This window comes from Coregonus lavaretus (genome assembly GCF_964263955.1).
Source record: "Coregonus lavaretus genome assembly, chromosome: 3".
NCBI lineage: Eukaryota > Metazoa > Chordata > Actinopteri > Salmoniformes > Salmonidae > Coregonus > Coregonus lavaretus.
Window position 1 is genome coordinate 6,706,636 of NC_139990.1, and position 12,302 is coordinate 6,718,937.

Consider the following 12,302-nt stretch of genomic DNA (forward strand, 5'->3'; position numbering starts at 1 on the left):
GGAACGGAGTGAATGGAATGGAATCAAACACATTGAAACCAAGTGTGTGATGTATTTGATACCATTCAACTTATTGCCACGAGCCCGTCCTCCCCAATTAAGGTGGCACCAGCCTCCTGTGTCAGAGACCCAATATGGCATAAACCTTATATGGGATTTTCACCCTTTCAGCTGTGCATTACTCTAACCCAGGCATGGGCAACTTTGATGTAGATGGGGGCCACAAAAATTTGAACTCATCATGAGGGGCTGCAGTTTCTCGCAGGTCTGCGTACCCACATCCCACACCCACATTGCGAGCAAAACATTTTAGTGGCCCCCCTCTTGACAGAGTTTTAGAGTTAATTTTACACAATTCTACACATTTTGCCATGGGGTGTAGAGAAAATGTGACGGTTTTAAAGCAAGTTTGCTGCAATTCTACACATTTTGCCATGGAGTGGTGAGAAATGTTTGCAGTTTTTTGTATGATATCTGACTGAGACTGACTAACAAAAGCAATGGGGGCCCCCCGGCCGGTAATTCGACCATGATAACAAGTTTAGACAGCTGACCTCTACACTAATTTAGCAATCTAAAAACATTGACTGACTATCAGTGACTGACATAAGAGACATTCTAACACACAGACACCTGGAAAACCTCTCTCAAACACACAGACACCTGGAAACCTCTTTCTAACATACAGACAACTGGAAACCTCTTTCTAACACAAAGACACCTGGATAACTCTCTCAAACACACATACACCTGGAAAACTCTCTCTAACACAGGAATATGTAGAAAGACAAAACCAGGTTATCTCATAGACACCAAACTCTGTGATTTAATTGCATTGAGTTCTCCTCACCTGTAGCTTTTCAATTGGACTCTTTGATTTGACTTAATTGCATTGAGTTCTACTCACCCTTAGCTTTTCAACTGGACGAATTGCATTGAGTAGCCCTCACTAAAAGCTCTAGGCTTTTTGTCTTTATGGGATGGACTGTTTTTGTTCTAATCACCTTGCATGTGGGGTGTGGATGGTTTTCCTGTCCGGGGGATGTACAGTCATTCAAAATAACAGAGGGGACAGCGGGTAGGGGATAAGGGGTGAGGACAGTTTCCAGGATGAGGGGTGGTAGAATTCCTCACCTGTCTGCTAGAATGGTTTCTCACACCCCCGCCACGGGCAGATTTGCAGAGAGTTTGTTTGGTTTGGTGTGTGTGTGTGTGCGTGCACACTGGGGATGCAAAGGCAAGTGTCTGTGTGGCGTCTGCCCCCATTCATGTATCCATATCGTATTTATTTTCATACTCATGCAAAATGTCCTGTAGCTGTTTCTCTGGGAGAGTCTAACTCCTGCCATATTCATGTCTGCCTACCCGACCTGGGTTCAATACTATTCGAAATCTTTCAAATACTTTCAGCGTTTGCTCTAGCCAGACTGGAATGCCAGATGGGTGGGCTTTGTAGTTTGGGGACTATTCTATTGGGCTATTAAGCCAGGCAAGCTCAACCAAGTAGATTAAGTATTTTAAAGGATTTCGAATAGTATTTGAACCCAGGTCTGCTGCATAGCTTCAGACTGGTAGTCCTGAACCCTGTCTCATATCAAGACAGGAGTCTATTAGTGGCGACCTAAGGGTCAGATAGGAGCAGAGATATTAAAGGGGAGCCTATAGACGCCCAGTCTAGCCTTGATAAATGGACCTACTGTGTCTCCCTCTTCTCCTTTAAGAGAGACGTTTGGAGGTTAAATAAACACAACCTCCCTGGTAAAAATAAACCCTGCTTTCAGTACAGCATGGACCTGCATTTAAGTGTAAATTCCCCTTTCACTGTTAAATTCAAACAAAAGGTCACACGCAAGAAACACTCACAACCATTCATGCACTCACACACAAGCATGTAACGTACACACACAGGTAGGCACATACAGTATGAACAAACACACACGCACGCACGCACACACACACACACACACACACACACACACACACACACACACACACACACACACACACACACACACACACACACACACACACACACACGCTCCCCTACTCTCCTCTCATTTCCCATGTGTGCATATTGTTCCTAACACTCCTACACACTCCCAGGCCATTGTGTCTTTTAACACACAGGGTTTTGGGTGGAAGACAGTTTCCATTCCTAAATAACCAAGCACTCTCCTTGTCCCTCTCCCTCAGTGTGCCCTCCTCTCCCCTCTCTGCTCTGGTCAGCCCCCACTGTCTTCATCTATCCTCTGACCATTCTGATCTCCTTACAACAGTAGGCTAATGTATTACAGCAGTTACCTCATGACCAACACCACACTATTAACATGCAGCTCAATTGGTAGAGCATGGCGCTTGTAACGCTAGGGTAGTGGGTTCGATCCCCGGGACCACCCATACGTAAAAATTTATGCGCACATGACTGTAAGTCGCTTTGGATAAAAGCGTCTGCTAAATGGCATATTATTATTATTATATGCAGTTCAACATCTGCTCGAGTACCTGCGAATGCTTTGTCCGGGGCATCTACAGCTCTAGAAAAAATTAAGAGACCACTGCAAAATTATCAGTTTCTCTAGTTTTATTATTTATAGGTATGTGTTTGGGTAAAAATAACATTTTTGTTTTATTCTATAAACTACTGACAACATTTCTCCCAAATTCCAAATAAAAATATTGTCATTTAGAGCATTTATTTGCAGAAAATGACAACTGGTCAAAATAATAAAAAAGATGCAGTGTTGTCAGACGTCGAATAATGCAAAGAAAATAAGTTCATGTTCATTTTTAAACAACCCAATACTGATGTTTTAACTTAGGAAGAGTTCAGAAATCAATATTTGGTGGAATAACCCTGATTTTCAATCACAGCTTTCATGCGTCTTGGCATGCTCTCAACCAGTCTTTCACATTGATGTTGGGTGACTTTATGCCACTCCTGGCACAAAAATTCAAACAGCTCGGCTTTGTTTGATGGCTTGTGACCATCCATCTTCCTCTTGATCACATTCCAGAAGTTTTCAATGGGGTTCAGGTCTGGAGATTGGGCTGGCCATGACAGGGTCTTGATCTGGTGGTCCTCCATCCACACCTTGATTGACATGGCTGTGTGGCATGGCGCATTGTCCTGCTGGAAAAACCAATCCTCAGAGTTGGGGAACAATGTCAGAGCAAAAGGAAGCAAGTTTTCTTCCAGGACAACCCTGTACATGGCTTGATTCATGCGTCCTTCACAAAGACAAATCTGCCCGATTCCAGCCTTGCTGAAGCACCCCCAGATCATCACCGATCCTCCACCAAATTTCACAGTGGGTGCGAGACACTGTGGCTTGTAGGCCTCTCAAGGTCTCCGTCTAACCATTAGACGACCAGGTGTTGGGCAAAGCTGAAAATTGGACTCATCAGAGAAGATGACCTTACTCCAGTCCTCTACGGTCCAATCCTTATGGTCTTTTGCAAACCTCAGCCTGGCTCTTCTTTGCTTCTCATTGATTAAAGGGCTTTTTTCTAGCTTTGCACGACTTCAGCCCTGCCCCTAGGAGCCTGTTTCGAACCGTCCTCGCTGTGCACTTCACCCCAGCTGCCGTTTGCCATTCTTTTTGTAGGTCACTTGATGTCATCCTACGGTGGTTGAGTGACATTCGAATGAGTTGGCGGTGATCCCGGTCAGTAGAGAGTCGTTTTCGCCCTCTGCCAGTCTGTAGCTTTGTTGTCCCCAATGTCTGCTGCTTGAACTTGTTCTTATGAACCACCGTCATTTACATTTTAAGGATGGAAGCAACCTGACGCTCACTGTATCCCTCTGCCAGTAAAGCCAGAATTGAACCCTTCTTTTCCTCACTCAAAACTTTCCTTTTCAACTCTTTTGGCATGGTCAATAGTTATTTTTTGATTAATATTACTTTTGAGGTACTATTAGTACTGTTTTTGCCATCCAGCTGGTCCTATTGCAGGAGGATAGTGAGGACCACAGCAGTGGTTGTTATACTTTTCCTCGTTAAATAAGATTTGGTTCAGGTGATCACCTAATCAGTACCTATTTCAGTAGAATGAGGTGTGCCTGTGTTGGAATTCAAAAGACACTGGAATGGAATGGCTGTCATACATGTAGAGATGCTGATTTAAGAAAAATGTGTATTTGTGTTTGAATGTGTAAGTGTGTGTGTGAGTGTGTGTGTGCATGCGTGTGTGTATGTGGATATCTGTGTATGTGTTTTTGTGTGTGTTTGTTGATGTTTATTTGTCTATCACCATGTGTTCCTGTCTGATAAGCCCAGGCTTTTGTGTTCCTGATAGAATCTTCAGCGGAGGCTTTGAGTCATTAAGCAGTTGGCTGTGATAGCTCCTGATAACACTTTGTCTAATGGAGGTCATCTCTGTGGCAGCACCTCCCGCTTTCAGCAGCTATATCATTCATCTGGCTGTGGGGTTATCTTCCTATTGATCTGACTCTGGGCTTCTGTTGGATCTGGCCTGCGTCCCAAATGGCACCCTATTCCCTATTTAGTGCACTACTTTTGACCAGGCCACATAGGGCTCATGACTCAACTCTAGTGTAGTCTACTGTGTGTTGGCCAGTGTCCTTATAGTAGAACAAGTGTCCCATAGGGTTAGACTGTGGTATAACACACGGCCATAGCCACAGTAAAATGTTCACTGTGAGGGGATTATAGTGACGTATAAACCCAGCTAGAGTATAAACATGGCTGTGTTTTCACACAGAGAGTGCTGAGAGGCTTTGTGCCACCATGTGTGTTCATGCCACAACCCCCCACAATGTCCTTTTCACTGTGTGTGTGTCTTTGACTTTGTGTGTTTGCGTGCATGTCTTTTGTATGTCTTTTCGTGTTTCTGCCTGTCTGCCTGTCTGCCTGTCTGTGGTCTGAGAGGGGAGAATCTCCCTGCTGGGTATCATCCCTAGCCTCTTGTTTCTAATGGTGAAGTGTGACGGGGAATCTGAGCTATGGTCTCCCAGTGTTCACACAGCCCTCATATTTCACCATCTGTCTCTGTACCAGACCTAGACCTCAGAGTGCGTTCTGTTGGCCTCAGGTTCAGGTCTGTGCCAGGGTAGCAGGGTGTGTGTGTGTAAATAGTAGGGGTGTAACGATTCGTTTTAACAACGATTCGATTTGTATCACGATTCGTGGTTGTCGATACGATTCAAGGACGATATTGGTTCATTTAGAACGATACGATCCGAAACGATTCAGTGACTTGAAATCGATTCAGTAACCTTTTAGCCAAAAATTCAAACAGTGTGACTGAAATAAATACCTGGATACTGGACAGTGCAGGTGAAGTTTCCTAGATTCCTGTTTCTTGTAAGGACCGCAATGGTGGCTTGATAATTTCTCGCTCGTCGGCTTCTCCTCTGTCGTCCGCCATGCTATGTTTTGTTGTCTTTGCGCCTTTGCGCTGCTGCTGGCGCGGGGCGATGACGTCACGGATAGGCAGACTGAATCGAGTAATGTTTAAAGCCTTTATCATTAAAAGTGCTAAGAAAAAACATCCATATAAAGTCTGACGTGCTTAAATCCAATGGGTTATTTCCTAGTATCGATACAATCGATTTATTACATTTTAAAACGATGTTAGATTGATATATGTTGTCCAAAAGGCCAACTCGCCGAGCACAGATCGATGTAGTTGGATCATAGGAATATAAATCGATACATCGATGTAGTAGATGGATCGTTACACCCCTAGTAAATAGCCTTGGGTTATGCGAGCTGGAACGGCTCATAGGGCAGGAGCCTATCTCCTGTTTCTGTAGCGTGAGGCAGCTTGATGTACCAGTACACCCCCTGGACAGGACGCTAATATATCTCCTTAATGTTGAGTGCCAAGCAGAGACGCATCAGGTCCCATTTTTACAGTCTTTGATATGACTCGGCCAGTGATTGAACTCACAACCTTCCAATCTGAGGGCAGACAGTCTAACCACAAGGTCACTGAGTGTGCATGTGTGTCTGACTGAATGTTGTCCCTGGAATGTTATTTGTTAGCTAATACACATATTGGACCTAGCATGACTAAATGAGAATGTTTCGGTGGTTCTGACTGGGGAACTAGACAGGGACTCCACTCTATAAAATAGGACCACAGATCCAGTAGACTTTATAGTCTGAGGTTTATAGGTACAAAAGGGTTCTTCGGCTATACCCATAGGATAACCCTTTTTGGTTCCAGGTAGAACCGTTTTTGGTTCCAGGTTGAACTATTTTGGGTTCCATGTAGAACCCAATTTGGAAAGGGTTCTACCTGGAACCAAAAATGTTATTTTAGGTTGTAGATAGCACCTTTTGTTATAAGAGTGTAGAGCTGTGTGTGAGAGAGACCAGTGATAGGGTTAGTATTATCTTAAGATAACGATAAGGTAAGAAGTTAAGTCATCATCATCATCATCATCATCTTCCTTTAGATAGCACAGTACATGAACCACCTGTGTGATTATGCACTGTAACTCATTATGAATGCATACAGTAGATTGCTATTAGGAGTCATGAGCTAGTATGAATGTTTATGGCTAGTATGAATGTTTATGGCTAGTATGAATGTTTATGGCTAGTATGAATGTTATGGCTAGTATGAATGTTTATGGCTAGTATGAATGTTATGGCTAGTATGAATGGTTATGGCTAGTATGAATGTTTATGGCTAGTATGAATGTTTATGGCTAGTATGAATGTTTATGGCTAGTATGAATGGTTATGGCTAGTATGAATGTTTATGGCTAGTATGAATGGTTATGGCTAGTATGAATGTTTATGGCTAGTATGAATGTTATGGCTAGTATGAATGTTATGGCTAGTATGAATGTTATGGCTAGTATGAATGTTTATGGCTAGTATGAATGGTTATGGCTAGTATGAATGTTTATGGCTAGTATGAATGGTTATGGCTAGTATGAATGTTTATGGCTAGTATGAATGTTATGGCTAGTATGAATGGTTATGGCTAGTATGAATGTTTATGGCTAGTATGAATGGTTATGGCTAGTATGAATGTTTATGGCTAGTATGAATGTTATGGCTAGTATGAATGTTTATGGCTAGTATGAATGTTATGGCTAGTATGAATGTTTATGGCTAGTATGAATGTTTATGGCTAGTATGAATGTTTATGGCTAGTATGAATGTTATGGCTAGTATGAATGTTTATGGCTAGTATGAATGTTTATGGCTAGTATGAATGTTATGGCTAGTATGAATGTTATGGCTAGTATGAATGTTTATGGCTAGTATGAATGTTTATGGCTAGTATGAATGTTATGGCTAGTATGAATGTTTATGGCTAGTATGAATGTTATGGCTAGTATGAATGTTTATGGCTAGTATGAATGTTTATGTCTAGTATGAATGTTATGGCTAGTATGAATGTTATGGCTAGTATGAATGTTATGGCTAGTATGAATGTTATGGCTAGTATGAATGTTTATGGCTAGTATGAATGTTATGGCTAGTATGAATGTTTATGGCTAGTATGAATGTTATGGCTAGTATGAATGTTATGGCTAGTATGAATGTTTTCTATTGCACTATGAGTGTCAGGCCCTAAACATATTATATAAAGTTGGTTTAAGGAGTTGTTACCATGGTGATGTATATCTTCATCAGACACTGTTACAGTATGTTGTACAGTAGGCCTATCAGACTTTATTACTGTGTCCCAAATGGCACCATATGGCCTACATAGTCCACTACTTTTTTGGACCCTGGTCAAAAGGAGTACACTATGGGATAGGGTGCCATTTTGGTCTATGACTGTACTGTACTGTATGTGTGTGTGTCCGGCTACTAGTTCTTTCCGGGGGCCATGGCACACACACCTCCCCACAGTGACTCAGCACAACACAGACAGTAGGAATGCTCTACTTCAGTGGATCACAAACATTTTCATGCGGTCATGTTTCAATATCTACTTATCGTGCCCATCAGACTGGTTAGTATTCACTGGGTCCTTGGTACTAAAAATGGACATTTTTCTGTGCTCTGTAGCCTTAAAAGGTCCTTTGTTCCTCCCCTTCATTCTCTCTCACTCTCTCTCTCTCTCTCTCTCTCTCTCTCTCTCTCTCTCTCTCTCTCTCTCTCTCTCTCTCTCTCTCTCTCTCTCTCTCTCTCTCTCTCTATGCCAAGTCCCCTGTTCCCCTTGTTCAGTCTCTCCCTGGGGAATTAGGCTATACAGTGTAGCTTCTTATAAATGTTTTATTCTTAAAACGTTCTCTCTATATTGACTGTTGGCTTCCTTGTTCCTTCCGTTAATTCAGCATCATTACTTCAAAACAGTGGACAACGGTCAGTTGTGCTTTTGTACAGTAAATTACATCAATCACTTGAACTACAGTGTGTGCAGTACAGTAATACACTTCCAATTATTATAATTAAGCCCTAAGAATGTGGCATCATTAGCCATGAATCTAAAGCAGTGTTCTGAGTTCTGACCCCTGCCCATTCTAACTTTGTATCTCTTGTACCCTCTCTACTCCCCTTTTCTTTTCTCTTCCCCTCTTTATCTGCCCCTCTCTCTGCCCTTTTTACCTCTCTCTCTCTCTCGCTCTCTCTCTCTCTCTCTCTCTCTCTCTCTCTCTCTCTCTCTCTCTCTCTCTCTCTCTCTCTCTCTCTCTTTCTCTCTCTCTCTCTCTCTCTCTCTCTCTCTCCCTCTCTCTCTTCTCCCCCTCCCCTCCTCTACCTCCTACAGCACGTGTGGAACAACTGGGCGTTGGGAGTGTGAGCAGCATGCCTGTCTGATAGAGAATGACATGATCCAGGCTGTCAACAGAGGAAACTATGGGTAAGGGCACTTAAACACACACGCACACAGGCACGCATGCACACACACACACACACACATACACACATTTTTCACACTCACTGTCCTGACTTTCCTCTCTCTCCCTAGCTGGCAGGCAGCAAACTACAGCCAGTTCTATGGCATGTCTCTGGATGAGGGCCTGAGGTATCGCCTGGGGACACAGAGGCCCTCCAGGACCATCATGAGCATGAACGAGATGCAGGTGAGAGGACCTGTCTGCTGGGTAGGGCGCGATAGGGGGTGGGGGTGAGGCTGGGTGATTCATGGGATGGATCTCCAATGCCATGGCACCCTATTCCTTATAAAGTGCACTACTTTTTACAAGGGCCCATGTAGGGGACCATAGGGCGCACTATGTAGGGAATAGGGTGCCAATTGGGATGCAGACATGGTGTCGCAGCCTCACATTCAGAGTGAGGGACAGAACAGTCTGTTTTTCTCTCAGAACATTAGCTATGTAAACTTGAGAAGTATCTTCCAAAGATCATTTGGTGTAATGCAAAAGTGTATGCATCAAAAGGGACCTTTGACATAACATTTTACATAAAGATTCTGCTTGCCTGGCATGTATCATTACCAGCTATGGCTACCAGGCGGAGTCTGGTATTGATCTGTTGATAATTCTCTGTCTGTCTGGATCTTGGAAGCTTCCCCTCTGCTGTGTGCTGTCTTTAGCTCTGTTTACATTCTAACCAGACATATTATGTAAGAGCCAATCATATCATCAGAGAGGGGCTTGGGAGGATAGGGGTGGAGGGGATGGGGTAGAGGATAGAGGTGGAGGGGAGGATGGGGTAGAGGATAGAGGTGGAGGGGATGGGGTAGAGGATAGAGGTGGAGGGGAGGATGGGGTAGAGGATAGAGATGGAGGGGAGGATGGGGTAGAGGATAGAGGTGGAGGGGATGGGGTAGAGGATAGAGGTGGAGGGGAGGATGGAGTAGAGGATAGAGGTGGAGGGGATGGGGTAGAGGATAGAGGTGGAGGGGAGGATGGAGTAGAGGATAGAGGTGGAGGGGAGGATGGGGTAGAGGATATAGGTGGAGGGGATGGGGTAGAGGATAGAGGTGGAGGGGATGGGGTAGAGGATAGAGGTGGAGGGGAGGATGGAGTAGAGGATAGAGGTGGAGGGGAGGATGGGGTAGAGGATAGAGGTGGAGGGGAGGATGGGGTAGAGGATAGAGGTGGAGGGGATGGGGTAGAGGATAGAGGTGGAGGGGAGGATGGGGTAGAGGATAGAGATGGAGGGGAGGATGGGGTAGAGGATAGAGGTGGAGGGGATGGGGTAGAGGATAGAGGTGGAGGGGAGGATGGAGTAGAGGATAGAGGTGGAGGGGATGGGGTAGAGGATAGAGGTGGAGGGGAGGATGGAGTAGAGGATAGAGGTGGAGGGGAGGATGGGGTAGAGGATAGAGGTGGAGGGGATGGGGTAGAGGATAGAGGTGGAGGGAATGGGGTAGAGGATAGAGGTGGAGGGGAGGATGGAGTAGAGGATAGAGGTGGAGGGGAGGATGGGGTAGAGGATAGAGGTGGAGGGGAGGATGGGGTAGAGGATAGAGGTGGAGGGGATGGGGTAGAGGATAGAGGTGGAGGGGAGGATGGGGTAGAGGATAGAGGTGGAGGGGATGGGGTAGAGGATAGAGGTGGAGGGGAGGATGGAGTAGAGGATAGAGTTGGAGTGGAGGATGGGGTAGAGGATAGAGGTGGAGGGGATGGGGTAGAGGATAGAGGTGGAGGGGAGGATGGGGTAGAGGATAGAGGTGGAGGGGAGGATGGGGTAGAGGATAGAGGTGGAGGGGAGGATGGGGTAGAGGATAGAGGTGGAGGGGATGGGGTAGAGGATAGAGGTGGAGGGGAGGATGGGGTAGAGGATAGAGGTGGAGGGGAGGATGGGGTAGATAGAGGTGGAGGGGAGGGAAGGATGGGGTAGAGGATAGAGGTGGAGGGGAGGATGGGGTAGAGGATAGAGGTGGAGGGGAGGATGGGGTAGAGGATAGAGGTGGAGGGGAGGATGGGGTAGAGGATAGAGGTGGAGGGGAGGATGGGGTAGCGGATAGAGGTGGAGGGGATGGGGTAGAGGATAGAAGTGGAGGGGATGATGGGGTAGAGGATAGAGGTGGAGGGGAGGATGGGGTAGAGGATAGAGGTGGAGGGGAGGATGGGGTAGATAGAGGTGGAGGGGATGGGGTAGAGGATAGAGGTGGAGGGGAGGATGGGGTAGAGGATAGAGGTGGAGGGGAGGATGGGGTAGAGGATAGAGGTGGAGGGGAGGATGGGGTAGAGGATAGAGGTGGAGGGGAGGATGGGGTAGAGGATAGAGGTGGAGGGGATGGGGTAGAGGATAGAAGTGGAGGGGATGATGGGGTAGAGTCATCTCCTTTTAGACAACACAACTGACTGGCCCTCCCCTCTCCCTGCTCTCCTTCCCAACCCCTATCCCCCACCTCTCCCACCTTACATCCTCCAGACCAAACTCCCCCACCCCCTCCTCCCTTCAACTCCACTCTCTCCAACCCCCCACACCCACTCCCCCACCCCCACCTCCCTTTAACTCCACTTTCCAACACCGCCCTCCCCCACCCCTTCCTTCCTTCAACTCCATTCTCTTCAACCCACCACTCCCTCAGCCCACCTGTCCCTCTCCTCCCAACATGCCCCTACCTGTCTAAGCAGGAGAGCTTATTCATAAATCCCCACATGTCTAACAGTCCTTAAACAGGGTAATGGACAGGCCCAGTCCTAACTGAGGCCTGGGGGTTGCAGCCTCACACACAGGCAAAATTGTCTCCCATTTCTCACACCCCTTATCTCTGAACACATCAGTACCGGGCTCTCACCTCCAAGCTGGCTCAAGCGTCGCTCCGAGGTGTGGTCTGGTTTGGACTTTGACCACAGCACACACAAACACATTCCTAGATTTTATATCAGGTGTTTGTCTGGGGAGAATGGTTGAGATATTAACAGGAGGAATGTGAGTAGGCCGTACCAGCAGATGTAGTATGTCTAAACAGAGCTAGAGTTACACAGGTAATACGCTAATGCTACATACCTGCCTCCCACCTCCATACCTGGCCTGTCTCCGTCCCAATATATAGTGCTCCAATTTTGACCAGGGCCCACAGAGCTCTGGTGAAAAGTAGTGAACTAAGTAGGGAACAATGTCAGAGACCGATATTAGGCCAAATGGTCCTAATCGTCTGTGAATAAGTCATCTCTACCGGAATAACTGAACAGACTTTTGCCAATGATATGCGTGTGTCACACAGCCATCTTACTGTAATTACATTCATGACAGTCCTATTGTGGATAATGAATCACCATGCGCTGAGCACGCTCCACACAAAAGCATCATTAGGAAGTTGTTGTTGTTGCTGTTGGTTTGTCAGTCACCTCTTGCTGTTGGTTTGTCAGCCTCCTCTTGCTGTTGGTTTGTCAGCCTCCTCTTGTTGTTGGTTTGTCAGTCACCTCTTGTTGTTGGTTTGTCAGTCAC

The 12,302-nt window shown here is 45.9% G+C and overlaps 1 protein-coding gene across 1 annotated transcript in view; it reads left to right on the plus strand.

The window, feature by feature from the left end:
- Window positions 1-12,302, plus strand: part of tinagl1 (tubulointerstitial nephritis antigen-like 1) — a 44,569-nt gene that overhangs the window by 14,243 nt on the left and 18,024 nt on the right. Inside the window, exons 4-5 of the mRNA XM_084158373.1 lie at window positions 8,701-8,793; window positions 8,902-9,016. Coding sequence (XP_084014499.1) covers window positions 8,701-8,793; window positions 8,902-9,016 — 208 coding nt within the window. The remainder of the gene's footprint in view (window positions 1-8,700; window positions 8,794-8,901; window positions 9,017-12,302) is intronic.